We start from the raw sequence: 19397 nt of genomic DNA on the forward strand, positions 1-19397 counted from the left end.
CTGTGTGATAGGGCAGCACGGTGGTAGAGGGGTTAGTGCATCTGCCTCACAATACGAAGGTCCTGAGTAGTCTTGGGTTCAATCCCGGGCTCGGGATCTTTCTGTGTGGAGTTTGCATGTTCTCCCCGTGACTGCGTGGGTTCCCTCCGGGTACTCCGGCTTCCTCCCACCTCCAAAGACATGCACCTGGGGATAAGTTGATTGGCAACACTAAATTGGCTCTAGTGTGTGGATGTGAGTGTGAATGTTGTCTGTCTATCTGTGTTGGCCCTGGGATGAGGTGGCGACTTGTCCAGGGTGTACCCCGCCTTCCGCCCGATTGTAGCTGAGATAGGCTCCAGCGCCCCCCGCGACACCAAAGGGAATAAGCGGTAGAAAATGGATGGGTGAAGGTAACTGCCAAAAAAAAAGAAAACTTAAATGGGTGCCTTGAGGAATTCTTCAGTTCTGTAAAGCACACGTTTGGACTACAGTGTTCCTTATTTGCCAGTGTTGTGTATTTATGGTCTTGTTGCCCTCTCCTGGGCAGAAGACGTTGAAGACGCTGTACTGAACCAAAAGTTGCTTTATTACAAGCGACCGTCATTCTACAGGACTGCAGTTCCTGGTGGAGGTGTGGTATAAAATGAAGCACTCCTAACTTGGAGAAGCCGAACCCTCAGTTTTATATTCCTACCTCCTGTCTGTGGGTCAGGAGAGCGTATCCTGGCCATAAAGGAGATGTTTGTGTGTAAGTGACTGAAAAGAAAACAGATGCCGGTCGTAACTTAGATGTTTACATCAAGCTAAACATTTAGTCTCTTCTCACGGATAGTGCCATCACCTTTGCATACCAAGGTCCAATTGTATGGCCTTTCTTCTTTCTAATCCAATCCACACACAAATGTCAGTGCTAAATGGCCCTATGTTATTATGTGCCCAAACTGAAATACCTACTACAAACCCCGTTTCCATATTCAGTTGAATATGCTACAAGACAACATATTTGATGTTTAAACTGATAAACATTTTTTTTTTTTTGCAAATAATCATTAACTTTAGATTTTTATGCCCGCAACAAGTGACAATTAATTCACTTCATCAGTAATGTTAAAATGTCAATGGATCTGCCAAAGTGTTTACAGTGGTCCAAGTTCCTCTATACAACAGGTGCACTCTAGTGTTTTTCGAAATTTGCTGCAAACATGTTTGTCTTCCAAGTTTTGAACTGAACCTGGTGGCCGGTATGGTATGGTGTTATTCATTCCTGGGCTAGTTTGGCCCCCGGGTCGCCAGTTGAATAGTTCCGTCCTACTCCATGCCCACACACCAACCCAACAATGAACATACAAAATGTAAATATGTCAGATGGTATCCAAGGGCTAATTTCCATCTGCATTCCCTGGCAGGTTGATGGTATAGAGTACTGTAAATAAAGTATCATCAACCTGCCGGAGACCATTTCATCGCAAAGAAACAAGCCTAGGGCTCCCAATGATTCAGTGTTATGGTAAGTTATATTTTTCATGCACTTATTTTTGCTGTATTTATGTACCACACCATGGAAATAATATCTACCGGTACATCAAACTGGTCCCTGGTGCAAAAAAGGTTGGGGAGTCTGGGGACCCCTGGTGTATAGTGTTTAATTTAAGTCAATCAATCAATCAATGTTTATTTATATAGCCCTAAATCACAAGTGTCTCAAAGGGCTGCACAAGCCACAACGACATCCTCGGTACAGAGCCCACATAAGGGCAAGGAAAAACTCACCCCAGTGGGACGTCGATGTGAATGACTATGAGAAACCTTGGAGAGGACCGCATATGTGGGTAACCCCTCCTCTAGGGGAGACCGAATGCAATGGATGTCGAGTGGGTCTGACATAATCGTGAGATTCCAGTCCATAGTGGATCCAACATAATAGTAAGAGTCCAGTCCATAGTGGGGCCAGCAGGACACCATCCCGAGCGGAGACGAGTCAGCAGCGCAGAGATGTTCCCAACCGATGCACAGGCGAGTTGTCCACCCCGGGTCCCGACTCTGGACAGCCAGCACTTCATCCATGGCCACCGGACCTGTGTGTCCCTCCCCTCCACAAGGGAGCGGAAAGCAGAGGAGAAAAGAAAAGAAACGGCAGATCAACTGGTCTAAAAAGGGGGTCTATTTAAAGGCTAGAGTATACAAATGAGTTTTAAGATGGGACTTAAATGCTTCTACTGAGGTAGCATCTCTAATTGTTACCGGGAGGGCATTCCATAGTACTGGAGCCCCAATAGAAAACGCTCTATAGCCCGCAGACTTTTTTTGGGCTCTGGGAATCACTAATAAGCCGGAGTTCTTTGAACGCAGATTTCTTGCCGGGACATATGGTACAATGCAATCGGCAAGATAGGCTGGAGCTAGACCGTGTAGTAATTTATAGGTAAGTAGTAAAACCTTAAAGTCACATCTTAAGTGCACAGTAAGCCAGTGCAGGTGAGCCAGTATAGGTATATATATATATGTATATATGTATATAAAGGTATATACAGTATAGGCGTAATATGATCAAACTTTCTTGTTCTTGTCAAAAGTTTAGCAGCCGCATTTTGTACCAATTGTAGTCTTTTAATGCTAGACATAGGGAGACCCCAAAATAATACGTTACAGTAGTCGAGACGAGACGTAACGAACGCATGAATAATGATCTCAGTGTCGCTAGTGGATAAAATAGAACGAATTTTAGCGATATTACGGAGATGAAAGAAGGCCGTTTTAGTAACACTCTTAATGTGTGACTCAAACGAGAGAGTTGGGTCGAAGATAATAAGTAATAATAAGAAGTGTGACATTATTATTCTTGCCAACTGGACAAAAGAATACAGAAAAATCATACATAGTGATACTGTAGTACTGTAAGTCACTGTGAAAAGGGGACGTATGAGAACTAATGCATGTTGCTACCAATATTTCTGCCAATATCTTTGGTTTATTTTTTATTGCTGTCTAATCACCAGACATGATTAAAAAAGAATGAAAAACTCCATCCATCCATCCATCCATTTTCTAGTCTTAAGGTGCGACGTGGCTCAGTTGGTAGAGCAGCCGTGCCAGCAACTTGAGGATACCAGGTTTGGTCTCCGCTTCTGCCATCCTCGCCAGTGCAGTTGTCTCCTTGGGCAAGACACTTTACCCAACTGCTCCCATTGCCACCCACACTGCTTTAAATGTAGTTTAAAACAGGGGGTCTTGACCTTGACCCAATTTTCTACTACAGAGGCCCTGGTCCCACTCAAATATTAACACTGAATTAAATATTTCACTCTTGATTTTAATTGTATTCAATAATTATATCTAACCTACTTATGTCATGTCTGTGATCATGTTTTGTTTAGTTATGTTTTGCTTGGTTTTTGGACACTTTAGTTCTTGTCTTCACTCCCTTGCTTTGTCACCATAGTAACCATTAGTTTCACCTGGTTCACATCCTCATGTCACGCACCTGTCTCGCGTTTTCACATTTTGAGTCACGCACCTGTTTTCACTAATCATGTCACCAGTATTTAAGCTTGTTGTTGCCAGGCAGTCGGTTTGGTGACATTATCATATCTATCTATCCTTTCTACCTCTGCTACCTGTCATGCCAAGCCATTGTTTCATGCACATTTTTCATGCCACAGTAAGTGTTGTATATTTCATGTTTAGCGTTTGTGTTTCATTAAATGATAAATGATAAATGGGTTATACTTGTATAGCGCTTTTCTACCTTCAAGGTACTCAAAGCGCTTTGACACTATTTCCACATTCACCCATTCACACACACATTCACACACTGATGGCGGGAGCTGCCATGCAAGGCACCCATCAGGAGCAAGGGTGAAGTGTCTTGCCCAAGGACACAACGGACGTGACTAGGATGGTAGAAGGTGGGGATTGAACCCCAGTAACCAGCAACCCTCCGATTGCTGGCACGGCCACTCTACCAACTTTGCCAATGGGGCCAGTTGACACAGTAGCTGCGCGTGAATTACAGATCTGTCAATATGTACTACACGCAGTTTTCGTACGCATTTTACATACTGCATTTTGACCCTTAAATATGTTTGTCTTGCAATTTGTTCCATTTTGCCGGTTTTAGTTATCTTGCTTTTCTCCAGCGAACCTTCGTGTATTATGTGACATAAACACTGCCCTGACATAGCACTATGGAGCTACATCAGTAGTCGTCAACCTTCAGCATACAAAGAGCCATTTGAGCTCATTTGCTGCCAAAGAAAAGCCACTTAGCGCCGCAAACTCTGTTTGATCTCTAACCACACATATTTTTTATTACACTTATGGTATAGCATTTTTTTTTAAATCAAACACTAGACAGAAAACGTCTCACATTTTCCCGTGCTTCTCGTGCCTGGTGATCTCTTGAGCTGCTACAAAACTTGCTGAAGTACTTGAATTTGAACTTCATCCACCTCCACAAAGTAGTTTTGCTCTATACAGCTTTCCGCAGCAGTTCAAAAGCCATTACCCTTATCGTAATAAAGTGCTTTGAGTGTTGGGAGATTTTTTTTCGGTTATATTCAGCTGGATATTTTTCCAAGAATGCTGTGGGTTTGTTCCGGATAAATCTTTCAAAATTAGATTTTTTGTTGTTTGCTATTTTCAACCCCACATATTGAGCACACAGGTGAACCACCCTTGTCAACAGTGAAAGCTAATTAGTCTGTCCATGAAGCATTAGGGGCCGGATTTAAACTAAAACGTGCAAACCTGATAGCACACGCAAAGTCCAGTTGCCATCACCCTTGTCATAATAAAGTGCTTTGAGAGGATTGTCTTAGCATACATCAAGGATAGCATTACTGCCAATTTAGATGAACCCCAGTGTGTTTACAGAGCAAACAGATCTACAGAAGATGTTGTCTCCACTGCCCTTCACACAGCCCTGACCTACCTGAAGCAAACAAACACATACAGTATGTCGGGATTTCAGCCGTGCATTCCACACTGTGATCCCCCATAAACTAGTCCACAAACTCTCCAACCTTGGACTCCCCACCACACTCTCTACGTGGATTATGGATATATTGACCTACAGGCCTCAGAATGTCAGTATAGGTAACCTGACATCTGACACCAAAAGCCTGAGCACAATCCAGCCCTCTTCACACTCTTCACCCAGGACTGTGCCTCCATCCACACTTGCAACACCATAGTGCAATTTGCAGACGACACTACATTGTAGGCCTCGTTGCTGACAAGAATGAGACCTTAGACAATAACTGGTCCCTAATAGCACCAAAACAAGAGGTCATCATTGACGTTAGGAGGGCCAGGAGAACGACACAACCCCCACTCCACTTTAGAAATGAGGAGGTGGGGCAGGTGGACTCGGTCTAGTTCCTGGGCCCTCACATCTCCAAGGATCTATCATGGGCACTGAACACCTCCAAACTGGTGAAGAAAGGCCCAACAATGGATCTTCTTCCTGAGAAAGCTGAGGAATACGGGTCTGGTTTCTCGACTGCTCAGACAATTCTACAGGGGCACTGTGGAGAGCATCCTCTGCCAGGTCTGTACGGTGTGGTACAGCAGCTGCACAGCAGAGGAAAGTAGAAAGATTGTAGGAGCTGAGCTCCTGGACTTAGACGCTGTGTACATCGAGCGTATGCAGAGACGAGCGAGAGTCATCTGCATGGACAGCAGCCACCCTGGACACTCACTGTTGTACCACTGCCATCAGGGAAGAGGTACAGGACCATAAAAATTGGCTGAGAAACAGCTTCTTTCCCAGAGCTATAGCCTCCATTGCCCACCAACACACACACACACACACACACACACACACACACACACACACATGCACACACACACACGCTTCCACCCTCTCACAAACATACACACCCATCCACCACCCATTATCCTACCCACACCCCTTTAATTCTAACCTCAATCTGCCATTTCATTCGCTGACCCCCTCATTAAAATACACCACAGTTGTGCAATAACACTGTTTAATGTTACAACTGCTCTATCATGTCATTATTTAATTATTGTCTAACCATGACAACACTTTACTTTTACTTGATACTTTTTTTTTTTTTACTTACACTGTCAAATTTATTATGTTTATATTGTACTGTATTGTTCTAATCTGATGGTTTGTCTCGTTTTGTTTTGTCTCGTCTTCTGTTGGGAATAAGTGCTACCAAAATGTTGTTTTGGGAATACAATGACAATAAAAATGGTAGAATATTTGAATCTGATTTATTAAACGTGTGCAAAGTGGATCGCGTCTGTTAAGTGAGGAGAATAAGGCGTTCAAACCATTTTCCGTCTCTGTCTTCATCAACATGAAGAATACATGCTGATCATCAAAACGCCCACAATACTGGGAGGACAAGATGCAAATATATTTATTTAGCGTATGCAACGTGATTTATCAACACTCACCACAGTTTTGCAAGCACTATTCTGCGTTTTGTTTAGCACGTGTCAGAAGGATGTGCAAACTGCCAGTCCTACACTCAGCTGCAGGATCAGACAAGAATCCTCCATCCTACGTGTGTTTGTCAACATTTTGGACGTTTAAAGAAGACACATTTTTTAGACACGTTGTCGATTTAGCATAATTGATTTATAATAATTGTATCGCTGCTAGAGGGCTTAAAGGGGCTGATTAAAACAAATTAAATTCATCTGTATTGGTGTCATCAATTTTTACTTTTTTTGATGATGTTCGTTTTTTTTTTTAACAGGGTATATATTATGAAAATGTTTCTTATATGGAAAATGTAATTATGTAAGTATGCAGATCGTGTGCACCTTAGGCGGTAAAAAAACAGAAAAAAAGTTGTTTTAATACAGACGCACTGCACGACTACTGCTAAATTGCCCATAAAAAAGTAGTACACGTCTCCTGCGTGTTTAAAAACATAGCAAAACGCCAAAGGCAGGGGCATGATAACATGAATGTGCAGTAAAGGAGAGTGATGCTCTGCATAGTACACGCAAAATCCTCATTTAAATAAAGTGATCTGCACCATTATACAATTGCTCACGCAGTCTTAGTAAATCGCACGCAATACTAATAGTAGATGCTATTTTATAGATTGCACACGCTGTACATCAGGCCCATGTTCTATTTCCATCAGAATTGGTTCTCTTTTTTTAACCTGTCCATTGCTGGTTTACTGGGCGTTAACCACTAAAAACAATACAATTACAATTAATATACGTTTTTATGATCAGCGTCTTAGCGAGTGCCACTGATCACACACCTTCACTGGAGTCTGCCGTTCAGAGTTGAACAAGGTTTTATTAACCATAAATATTCTGCAGTTTTGACTTTTCAGTCTGTCGTCTTCATCTCCAACTCTCCAACCCTCCTCCTCCTGCTGTTCCCGACCGCTATTGTTAAAGACAACAGGTGATTAGACAACTAGTACCACCTGGGAAATCTAGTCACCTGCCAGCTGTGTCTCGCCGTCAGCACTGCCACGTCCCCGTCTGATGGTGCTCTGTCTTCCGCATCATGGACAGAGGCGGTAACCATTGCTCCTGCAGGCGCGCTGATCACTCCCTCCCTCCACAGTTTTATTTTTATATTACAAAATCATTGGACCCTCCAAAATAACGACAGTGACTGTGAAATAAACTAACTAATAAAATACAATAAAATAAAGTAAAATATGTGGCCATCATTTATTGATATTTTGTTTCAAAGCCAATGGGAGCCAGCGCAGAGCCCTGAAGGGCTGCCAAATCCCTGAGCTAAACAGTCGACGAGAGTTGTGTTTGCTCATTGAGTTGACGACACATTGCTCACTCAAACCTGAAAAGCTTTAAAAAGCAGGGGCGGGGTGCAAAATGCAGCTGTGGCTTTTTTCTTCTTTATTGACCTGAGGCACATTGTGAAATGAAATTGAACAGAAACCACAGCAATTATAGGAACAATAGAGTAACTGCAAAAAGATGAAATGTTGTGTGAAATCATCTGTAGGGTCTAGCACCAACAACGTACAGTACGTCGCTGACATGTACCAGCCATATTAACAGGGAGAGGTCTCCTGCTGGTGCCCACAGTCAAGACAAAACACGCTGAGGCTTTGTACCAGTTTTACTCCGTCGTCTAGAAGATATGAGACAGGGGTCAACCTTGACATTGTTCAAAGAAAAAAAGGAATTTTGTCTTCTTGTAATTGTATGTACAAAACCCAAAACCAGTGAAGTTGACATCGTAAATAAAAACAGAATACAATGATTTGCAAATACTTTTCAACTTATATTCAATTGAATAGACTGCAAAGACAAGATATTTCATGTTTGAACAGAGAAACCTTTTTTTTTTTTTTGCAAATAATCCTTAACTTGGAATTTAATGGCAGCAACACATTGCAAAAAAGTTGGCACAGGGGCATTTTTACCAATGTGATACATGGCCTTTCCTTTTAACAACACTCAGTAAACGTTTGGGAACTGAGGAGACTGATTTTTGAAGCTATTCAGGTGGAATTCTTTCCCATTCTTACTTGATGTACAGCTTAAGTTGTTTAACAGTCCGAGGTCTCCATTGTGCTATTTTAAGCTTCATATTGCGCCACACATTTTCAATGGGAGACAGGTCTGGACTACAGGCAGGCCAGTCTAGTACCCGCACTCTTTTACTACGAAGCCACGCTGTTGAAACACATGGCTTGGCATTGTCTTGCTGAAATAAGCAGGGGCGTCCATGGTAACGTTGCTTGGATGGCAACACATGTTGCTCCAAACATGTATGTACCTTTCAGCATTAATGGTGCCTTCACATATGTGTAAGTTACCCATGTCTTGGGCACTAATACACCCCCATACCATCACGGATGCTGGCTTTTGAACTTTGTGACTATAACAATCCGGATGGTTCTTTTCCTCTTTGTTCCGGGAGACACACCGTCCGCAGTTTCCAAAAACAATTTGAAATGTGGACTCGTCAGACCACAGAACACTTTTCCATTTTGCATCAGTCCATCTTTGATGAGCTCGGACCCAGCGAAGCCGACAGCATTTCTGGGTGTTGTTGATAAATAGCTTTTGCTTTGCATAGTATAGGTTTAATTTGCACTTACAGATGTAACGACAAACTGTAGTTACTGACTGTGGTTTTCTGGAGTGTTCCTGATCCCATGTGGTGAGATCTTTAACACACGATGTCGCTTTTTGATGCAGTACCACCTGAGGGATCGAAAGTCCGTAATATCATGGCTTACGTGCAGTAATTTCTCCAGATTCTCTGAACCTTTTGATGATATTACGGACCGTAGATGGTGAAATCCCTGAAATCCTTGCAATAGCTTGCTGAGAAATGTTGTTGTTAGACTGTTCGACAATTTGCTTACGCATTTGTTGACAAAGTGGTGACCCTCGCCCCATCCTTGTTTGTGAATGACTGAGCATTTCATGACAGCTGCTTTTATACCCAATCATGGCACCCACCTGTTCCCAAATAGCCTGTTCACCTGTCTGACGAGCATTCCTTGATTGATTGATTGATTGAGACTTTTATTAGTAGGTTGCACAGTGCAGTACATATACCGTACAATTGGCCACTAAATGGTAACACCCCAATAAGTTTTTCAACTTGTTTAAGTCGAGGTCCACTTAAATTGATTCATGATACAGATATATACTATCAGATATACAGTATACTATCATCATAATACAGTCATCACACAAGATAATCATCAGAGTATATGCATTGAATTATTTACATTATTTACAATCCGGGGTGTGGGATGTGGAGGGGGAGGGGGGGTTAGGTTGCATCATCAGAGAAATGGACATTGGAACAGTGTAGGACTGACTTGGTAGGATATGTACAGCAAGTAGTGGACATAGAGAGAGAAAGAGAGAGAGAGAGAGAGAGAGAGAGAGAGAGAGAGAGAGAGAGAGAGAGAGAGAGAGAGAGAGAGATCAGAAAGCATAAGAATAAGTATCTACATTTGATTATTTACATTTGATTATTTACAATCCGGGAAGGTAAGAAGTTGAAGGGAGGGTGTTAGTTTAGGGTTGAAGTTGCCTGGAGGTGTTCTTTTAGTGCGGTTTTGAAGGAGGATAGAGATGCCCTTTCTTTTACACCTGTTGGGAGTGCATTCCATGTTGATGTGGCATAGAAAGAGAATGAGTTAAGACCTTTGTTAGATCGGAATCTGGGTTTAAAGTGGTTAGTGGTGCTCCCCCTGGTGTTGTGGTTATGACGGTCATTTACATTATGGAAGTAGTTTGACATGTACTTCCGTATCAGGGAGGTGTAGCGGATTTTATAGACTAGGCTCAGTGCAAGTTGTTTGACTCTGTCCTCCACCCTGAGCCAGCCCACTTTGGAGAAGTGGGTAGGAGTGAGGTGTGATCTGGGGTGGAGGGCTAGAAGTAAACTGACTAGCTTGTTCTGGGATGTTTGGAGTCTAGATTTGAGGGTTTTGGAGGTGCTAGGGTACCAGGAGGTGCATGCGTAATGGAAAAAGGCTTGAACGAGAGTTCCCGCTAGAATCTTCATGGTGCTTTTATTGACCAGAGAGGAGATTCTATAGAAACATCTCGTTCGTTGGTTGACCTTTTTGATTACCTTAACTTTCTCAGTCTTTTTGCCACCTGTGCCATCTTTTTTGAAACATGTTGCAGGCATCAAATTCCAAATGAGCTAATATTTGCAAACAATACAGTTCTTCCAGCTCGAACGTTAGGTATCTTGTATTTGCGGTCTATTCAATTGCATATAGGTTGAAAAGGATTTGCATTCTGTTTTTATTCACCATTTACACATCATGCCAACTTAGGTGGTCTTGGGTTTTGTAGCTGTGAAGAACTTTCAATTGCCTTCTGTAGGAATTGTGCTCTATAAATAAACCTTGAATAATGCTAATATGCACACAAATTCACACTCCTTCAACAGAAAAATCACATCTTTCCATTTTTATTGATTTCATCAAGTACAATTAGATCATCAATCAAAATCATGTATTTCATTTTATTATGAGACATATTCAGTAAGTAAAAGTAAGTGTTTAAAATATTGATTATACAAAGATTTGTTCATTATGAAAAATGCTGGTCACTGGAGGCTGACACACTTTTCTCTGTCATGATGTTTCTGGTAGGAAAAATAAATCAGATGACAGATTAGACTAGAATGTGCTGTAACACAGGTGTCATTGTATTCCATGTCTTGTGTAGCAAAAGTTCAACTCAAAGGAATGTGAAGTGTTTACTCACAGCACTCATAAAGTCTGTTGACGCGGGCATAATCATTATCGCTCATCTCAGTTGCGTCACCAAACACCGAACCGTCTTTGGAAGTGATCGTTGCTTGGCCGTTATTAGTGAAGGCAAATCTATAAAAAAGAAAACAGCAAACAAAATATATCCCTTACAGATTGTTTCTATTATATTTTTGTGTGTTGATGGATTGTTGTACTCACTTGCTGTAATGCATCACAGATTGAAAATCATAGGGTGTACCCAAGTTGTTTGTCGGAGATTTGTTAAAGTTGGATTCCAATCCTACAAAGAACGAGAGAGCAGAACAGTCATTTTAACCACAAATGAAGCTTGTCTATTCCGTGAGTCGGGACATTTGGGTACACGTGGGTGGCATTTGAAAGTTGAAGGAAGTGAAAACTGACTGCAATGTTTTATTATCATGAGATGCAACTATGAAGGAGTGAAAAAGCTGTGTGGGGCTGACCTGCTCTGATGTTGTCAAAATGAATGGTGACATGGTCGTCTCTGTCAGATCGAACATGCTCATGGTGGAATCCAAGTGCATGGAGAGCCTCGTGCTGCATGATATCTGTGAATAAGCAACCGGATGTCCTCAAGGAGATTTGCTGTTTTCCTCCCACCCGGCCAAGGTAGGACCAACACCTGGCACACACATCAACAAAGCAATTGATGTTATGAGATGGATGATTGATATTAAAAGAACAATGTGTGTGTTTTCTTACCCATCAGCAGAGATGAAGGACAAGTAGTCCGTATGTTTTTCCTTCTTCCTAATGAAGCGAATGCAGGTGTTTTTCCTGAAGCCTTTCAGGATTCTTTTTATTGAGCTGGCTTCCTTCCTGGCTGCAGTTAGAAACAAAACATTGCACAACTTAAGGTTTTGTCCAAAATCACAATACACAAATAGCGTAATTTCCCATATATAACCTGCTACTTTTTCCTCCCATGCTTTACACCCTGCGCTTTATGCAATGCTGCGGCTAATGTAAGGATTTTTTCCGGAGAGACGGAGCACGTCCATCCCTGAAGCGCAGCAGCGCATGCATACACACCAGTGACGTGCGGTCACTAGAGGCAGGTGAGGCACATCATGGAAAGAAAAAAAATGTAAAAAGAAAAAAAATGTATTAAATTGTTATATGTATCCAGTGATTATACTATAAAGTTATTTTCCATTTAACTTCACCAGTTTTAGATTATTTTTATTCAAAATCGCTGAATTTTCACATTTGCCGTTCAAATACTGAGAAGAGACGGTGCGGTGATCAGCAGCCAGTTGAGGCACGTCACTCAGTTGTGCCTCACCATGGATTGCGGACTCGGCTAACTGCTGGTCTGCTGTGCAGTGAGACCGTATTGCTATTTGAACTATATTTTACATTTTCATAGTTTAGTTAGCTGAGGTATATAATGTACAGTGTATTTTGTCAACAACTGTATGTGTGTAAAGTATTTCTTGTGCTGAGCAATCATAAAACTGCTGCGAAGACGCACTGGCTGAGGCTCGCGTAACCCCGCCTCTTGGTGCCGGTTAAGGCACCTTCGCCGCAGACTGCACCCCCCGACGGGAGCGCCACACCAACCAAAGCCCACACCCAAACCCTCCACGTGCAAGACCGAATCCACCCAAAAAAAGTCACTTAACAAGAAGCCAAAAAGTGCAAAAACAACAATGCTCGCGCCGGAGGAGCCGTGAACGACTGCAGGGACACAACATTAGGTACACCTGCAGACTGCAGCACGGATTTCATATTTCATTCATTCACAACTCCTCCAACACGAACACCACTGTTCCCGCACTTATAAGTAAAGGTAAGACCATAATAACATTTTTTTTATTAAATGTGCTTTTTTGTGTGCTACAGTTTGTATGTGTAAAGTTAAAGTTAAGTTAAAGTACCAATGATTGTCACACACACACACTAGGTGTGGTGAAATTTGTCCTCTGCATTTGACCCATCCCTTGATCACCCCCTGGGAGGTGAGGGGAGCAGTGGGCAGCAGCAGCGCCGCGCCCGGGAATAATTGTTGGTGATTCAACCCCCAATTCCAAGCCTTGATGCTGAGTGCCAAGCAGGGAAGAATGCTGGTATGAGCTTTTAAACATAACCCGTTAACTGCTGCCAATCAAATGGTGAATAAGATACTCTTTAGGGTTCATATGTTTGTAAATGTGACTGTGATGAAGTCAGTGCCTCACCAGCCATCAACCTCACCGCACGTCACTGATACACACACACACTCACACACACACACGCACATATCCCACACTTGACTTCCCTTCCCTCGCATGTTTTGACAAGCGGTAGAATATGGATGGATGGATGGATGGATATCCCTGCCGTCAAAGCCATTATATAAGAACAGGGGTGTCAAACTAATTTTAGCTCAGGAGGAAAATCTATTCCCAAGTGGGCTGGACTGGTAAAATCGTGGTGTGATAACTTAAAAATAAAGACAACTCCAGGTTGTTTACTTTCTTTTTCTTTGGCCAAAAATAGAACAAGCACATTCTGAAAACGTACAAATCACAAATAATCCTCTGAACAAATTGTGGTAATCTGAAATTCCTCGTTCAATCTGTTTTGTCTGCACACCTGTTCACTCTCTCTCTCATCCACAGCTGGCGTGAGGCAGCAACACACACCTGAGAACAATTAAGCGGCAGTCTATTTAACCTGGCTGCTGACAACATGTGAGCGCCGGAACTTTGCCTACTGTTTGCTGTAGTCGCGTATGTCATTGGTCTCGCCAGAGAACTCCCTAGTTCATCTTGTACCCATCCTTTCAGGTTTGCCTTATTATTCCTAGCCTTGTCTAGCATTTATTTGTACTTTGTTATTTCTCTTTTACTTCTTTCATGAAGTATTTTTCCCTAGCCTCGTCTAGCGCTTTTGTTTTTGTGGATGTTATATCTCGTTGTAGTTCTTGCGTGGTGTGTTTATTGTGTTTTCCACCATCGCTTTGTTTTGCTACTTTGTGCTACTTCCTAAATAAAGGGAAGAACTCGTGATAACACACTACACGTCTCTGCATCCTTGGGATTCTCTCACCTAATCGTTACACAAAACACTTCAAGTTTGTTGAAAATTCTGAAGAAATTGGTCCAGTTTCAAAAACACAATGAAGAACACAATGAGCTTAGCCTTCGTCTCAGTGTATCTACAAAGCCAGGATTAAACTTTAAAGGGGAACATTATCAGCAGACCTATGTAAGCGTCAATATATACCTTGATGTTGCAGAAAAAAGACCATGTATTTTTTTAACCGATTTCCGAAATCTAAATGGGTGAATTTTGGCGAATTAAACGCCTTTCTAATATTCGCGACGTTGTGACGTCACATCGGGAAGCAATCCGCCATTTTCTCAAACACCGAGTCAAATCAGCTCTGTTATTTTCCGTTTTTTTCGACTGTTTTCCGTACCTTGGAGACATCATGCCTCGTCGGTGTGTTGTCGGAGGGTGTAACAACACCAACAGGGACGGATTCAAGTTGCACCAGTGGCCCAAAGATGCCAAAGTGGCAAGAAATTGGACGTTTGTTCCGCACACTTTACCCACGAAAGCTATTATACGACAGAGATGGCAAGAATGTGTGGATATCCTGCGACACTCAAAGCAGATGCATTTCCAACGATAAAGTCAAAGAAATCTGCCGCCAGACCCCCATTGAATCTGCCGGAGTGTGCGAGCAATTCAGGGACAAAGGACCTCGGTAGCACGGCAAGCAATGGCGGCAGTTTGTTCCCGCAGACGAGCGAGCTAAACCCCCTGGATGTCTTGGCTCACACCGTCCCTTATGCCACCGAAGATGATCAAGAGAAGAATATCGACCCTAGCTTCCCTGGCCTGCTGACATCAACTCCAAAACTGGACAGATCAGCTTTCAGGAAAAGATAGCGGATGAGGGTATGTCTACAGAATATATTAATTGATGAAAATTGGGCTGTCTGCACTCTCAAAGTGCATGTTGTTGCCAAATGTATTTCATATGCTGTAAACCTAGTTCATAGTTGTTAGTTTCCTTTAATGCCAAACAAACACATACCAATTATTATTATTAGCCTTTATTTAACCAGGTAAAATCCCATTGAGATCAAAGATCTCTTTTCCAAGGGAGACCTGGCCAAGAGGGCAGCAGCAAGGTTACATTAAAAACAGTAAACAAATACATAAAACATCACATTTACAACATTAAAACTTGCTCACATGACACATGTGCATACAGACAAGGTAGACTGCAATCCTTTCACAGAAGCTTTAAACTCATTCAACGTAACTAGGGTTTGAAGTTTAATGTTCGATTGTAGGTTATTCCAAGCCTTTGGTGCTGAAAACCTAAATGCTTTCTTGCCCAGTTCAGTTCTTACTTTGGGGACGACAAATTACAGAACATTCATTGAACGAAGATTGTGACTTCCTTGTTTCTTTGTTAAAAGACAAGACAGATAAGATGGAGTGATACCCAGAATGGTTTTGTAGATGAAAACATACCAATGATTGAGGCGTCGAGCACATAAAGATGTCCAGTTAACCATTGAGTATAACACACAATGGTGAGTAAGGGGAGCGCAGTTGGTAATGAATCTCAGTGCCCCGTGGTACACACTATCCATTGTTGGTTAGAAGGCGATCGCCGAATTCGTCCTCGCTTTCTCCCGTGTCGCTGGCTGTCGTGTCGTTTTCGTGGGTTTCGCTTGCATACGGTTCAAACCGATATGGCTCAATAGCTTCAGTTTCTTCTTCAATTTGGTTTTCGCTACCTGCCTCCACACTACAACCATCCGTTTCAATACATGCGTAATCCGTTGAATCGCTTAAGCCGCTGAAATCCGAGTCTGAATCTGAGCTAATGTCGCTATAGCTTGCTGTTCTATGCGCCATGTTTGTTTGTATTGGCATCACTATGTGACGTCACAGGAAAATGGACGGGTGTATATAACGATGGTTAAAATCAGGCACTTTGAAACTTTTTTTAGGGATATTGCGTGATGGGTAAAAAAAAATTTTTAAACTTCGAAAAATAAAATAAGCCACTGGGAACTGATTTTTAATGGTTTTAACCCTTCTGAAATTGTGATAATGTTCCCCTTTAAGGCACAGTCTTTCTGGGATTGAACAAAAAACACAACATCTAAACTCTTCGAAATATCAAATACCTCCTTTGTCATGTCCACATATCAATCCAGTGCTAACTCAGTGAACCGTAAGAAACGGAGGTAAAAACTTTTCAAAAGGCTTAAGTTTTCTCGTTTTTCACAGAGACACAGAGGTGGGTAGAGTAGCCAGAAATTGTACTCAAGTAAGAGTACTGTTACTTTAGAGATTTATTACTCAAGTAAAAGTAAGGAGTAGTCACCCAAATATTTACTTGAGTAAAAGTAAAAAGTATGTTGTGAAAAAACTACTCAAGTACTGAGTAACTGATGAGTAACATACACACTCATATCATATATATATATATATATATATATATATATACATACATATACATTGATATATACAGTATATAATTTATATGTATTTATTTTGCTGTTTTTGTTTACATGTTAAAGGTGTTTTAATGAATATACATGCATGTTTAACACATATAGATTCCTTTCTTTCATGAAGACTAGAATATAAGTTGGTGTATTACCTGATTCTGATGACTTGCATTGATTGTAATCAGACAGTAGTGATGATAACGTCCACGTTTTCAAATGGAGGAGAAGAAAAGTTCCTCCTTTCTGTCTAATACCACATGAAAGTGGTGAGTTTTTGGCATCTTAGTTGTCCAGCTTCCATATTCGTTTTTATACACTTTACAAGAAATATATTGGCGTCAAACTCCGTAGCTTGCTAGCTTGCGCTGGCTTTTGGAGACTCTTATTTTGAAAGCGCAGGCGCGATGGAGCGGCACTTTTATTGTGAAGACAGGAACGTCCTCATGTGCGGTCAGTTTTTAGGCTTTTGACGGGATTTATGGTTGGAATGAAAAAGTATCTTTTTTCCTTCACACTTTTGATTCATTGATTGGAACTTTTATTAGTAGATTGCACAGTACAGTACACATTCCGTACAATTGACCACTAAATGGTAACACCCCCATAAGTTTTTCAACTTGTTTAAGTCAGGTCATGTGACCGCCTGGCTCTGTTTGATTGGTCCAACGTCACCAGTGACTGCATCTGATTGGTGGAACAAAGTGAAACGTCACCAGTAAGGCAGGCACTTTGAAGGTCTGTCTGACAGACCAAAACAAACAAAGCGTGCATTAACAGATCGATAAAAATTAGTAGCGAGTAGCGAGCTGAATGTAGATAAAAGTAGCGGAGTAAAAGTAGCGGAGTAAAAGTAGCGGAGTAAAAGTAGCGTTCCTTCTCTATAAATATACTTAAGTAAAAGTAAAAGTATGTTGCATTAAAACTACTCTTAGAAGTACAATTTATCCCAAAAGTTACTCATTTAGATGTAACGGAGTAAATGTAGCGCGTTACTACCCACCTCTGCAGAGACATTATGTGTTTGAAGCAGAAGACATAAAACGGCAGGTTTTAAGTTTCATTTGGGTCGAGGGAGAGGAGCCGCAGCCACGCTTTACTTTGTACCTCTTGCTAGTCAAAGTAAAGTGGGTTTTACTTGTATAGCGCTTTTCTACCTTCAAGGTACTCAAAGCGCTTTGACACGATTTCCACATTCACCCATTCACACACACATTCACACACTGATGGCGGGAGCTGCCATGCAAAGGCCCTAACCACGACACATCAGGAGCAAGGGTGAAGTGTCTTGCTCAAGGACACAACGGACGTGACTAGGTTGATAGAAGGTGGGAATTGAACCAGGAACCCTCAGGTTGCTGGCATGGCCACTCCCCCAACCGCACCACGCCGTCCCCAGTCCTAACAGAATTGCTATTGTGACATCCAGTGGACACATTTAGAACAGCAGTTTTTTTCTTTCAAAAAAAAATGCAGCCCATTTGAATACTTGGCAAAGTCATCATACGGGCAGGATAAAACCTGTTCGCCCGCGGGCCGTACGTTTGACACCCCTGTTAAATGCAATTTAAATGTGCGCACATTTTATGGTGCTGTGTTCTTACTGCCGGTGTTCTGAATTATTGTTCTGCTTCATAAAAAAATGCAACCAGTTGCGTAATCAGATGGTTACTAACATAAGTGATGGAAGGATTTTGATGAAATCAAAAAAAAATATCCCAAATAGGTCCCGGAACAAGTGCTTTTGTAGTTGTAGTAAGATAATATGAATCAAATATAAGACTATGTCTCCCAGCTGGCCTGGGAACGCCTCGGAATCCCCCGGGAGGAGCTGGTTGAAGTGGCTGGGAGAAAGAAGTCTGGGCTTCTCTGCTTCGACTGATGTTCCCTCAAACCCAACCTCAAATAAGCGCAAGAAGATGTCAAAATACTTCTAGTTGACATTCAATCTGTCACCATACAGTATAGACAAACAACCCGCCACAAACTGAATGTTTATACAGTTTTGGTTTTGGTTTGTTTCCTAATATGTAAAACAATGCTAAAAAAATAACACAAAACAGGTATATCAATATTTTTTAACTCAATTGCTATGGTTATTTCGAGGAAAGCTTTAGCGTTGATGCGCATGAGCGCACATGCTCAGTAACGTTGGGAAGCAAATGTTTAAGGGTAGCAAATCTTTCCAGAACACCGGCCAAACCACGTCATCACTTACGGGTAGAGATGTTCGATAATGGCTTTTTTGCCGATATCCGATATTCCAATATTGTCCAACTCTTAATTACCGATTCCGATATCAACCGACACCGATATATACAGTCGTGGAATTAACATATTATTATGCCTAATTTTGTTGTGATGCCCCGCTGGATGCATTAAACAATGTAACAAGGTTTTCCAAAATAAATCAACTCAAGTTATGGAAAAAAATGCCAACGTGGCACTGCCATATTTATTATTGGAGTCACAAAGTGCATTATTTGTTTTAACATGCCTCACAACAGCAGCTTGGAATTTGAGACATGTTCTCCCTGAGAGAGCATGAGGAGGTTGAGGTGGGCGGAGTTGGGTTTATATTGTAGCGTCCTGGAAGAGTTAGTGCTGCAAGGGGTTCTGGGTATTTGTTCTGTTGTTTCTATGTTGTGTTATGGTGCGGATGTCCTCCTGAAGTTTGTTTGTCATTCTTGTT

At 41.7% G+C, this 19397-nt stretch overlaps 1 protein-coding gene across 4 annotated transcripts in view; it reads right to left on the reverse strand.

Moving 5' to 3' along the window:
• Nucleotides 1–10904: 10904 nt before the first annotated feature.
• LOC133616231 (low choriolytic enzyme-like) overlaps nucleotides 10905–19397 on the reverse strand; it is a 31530-nt gene continuing 23037 nt past the window's right edge. For 3 of the 4 annotated variants that reach the window (XM_061975405.1, XM_061975401.1, XM_061975404.1), the window contains exons 5-8: nucleotides 11943–12063; nucleotides 11684–11862; nucleotides 11418–11499; nucleotides 11204–11330 (exon numbers count right to left, since the gene is read on the reverse strand). In XM_061975405.1, coding sequence (XP_061831389.1) covers nucleotides 11204–11330; nucleotides 11418–11499; nucleotides 11684–11862; nucleotides 11943–12063 — 509 coding nt within the window. Of the gene's footprint in view, nucleotides 11090–11203; nucleotides 11331–11417; nucleotides 11500–11683; nucleotides 11863–11942; nucleotides 12064–19397 lie in introns of those variants that run through there. The other variant, XM_061975403.2, reaches the window with a different exon arrangement.

The sequence above is a fragment of the Nerophis lumbriciformis genome, linkage group LG15 (assembly GCF_033978685.3).
Source record: "Nerophis lumbriciformis linkage group LG15, RoL_Nlum_v2.1, whole genome shotgun sequence".
In the NCBI taxonomy this organism is placed as follows: Eukaryota; Metazoa; Chordata; class Actinopteri; order Syngnathiformes; family Syngnathidae; genus Nerophis; species Nerophis lumbriciformis.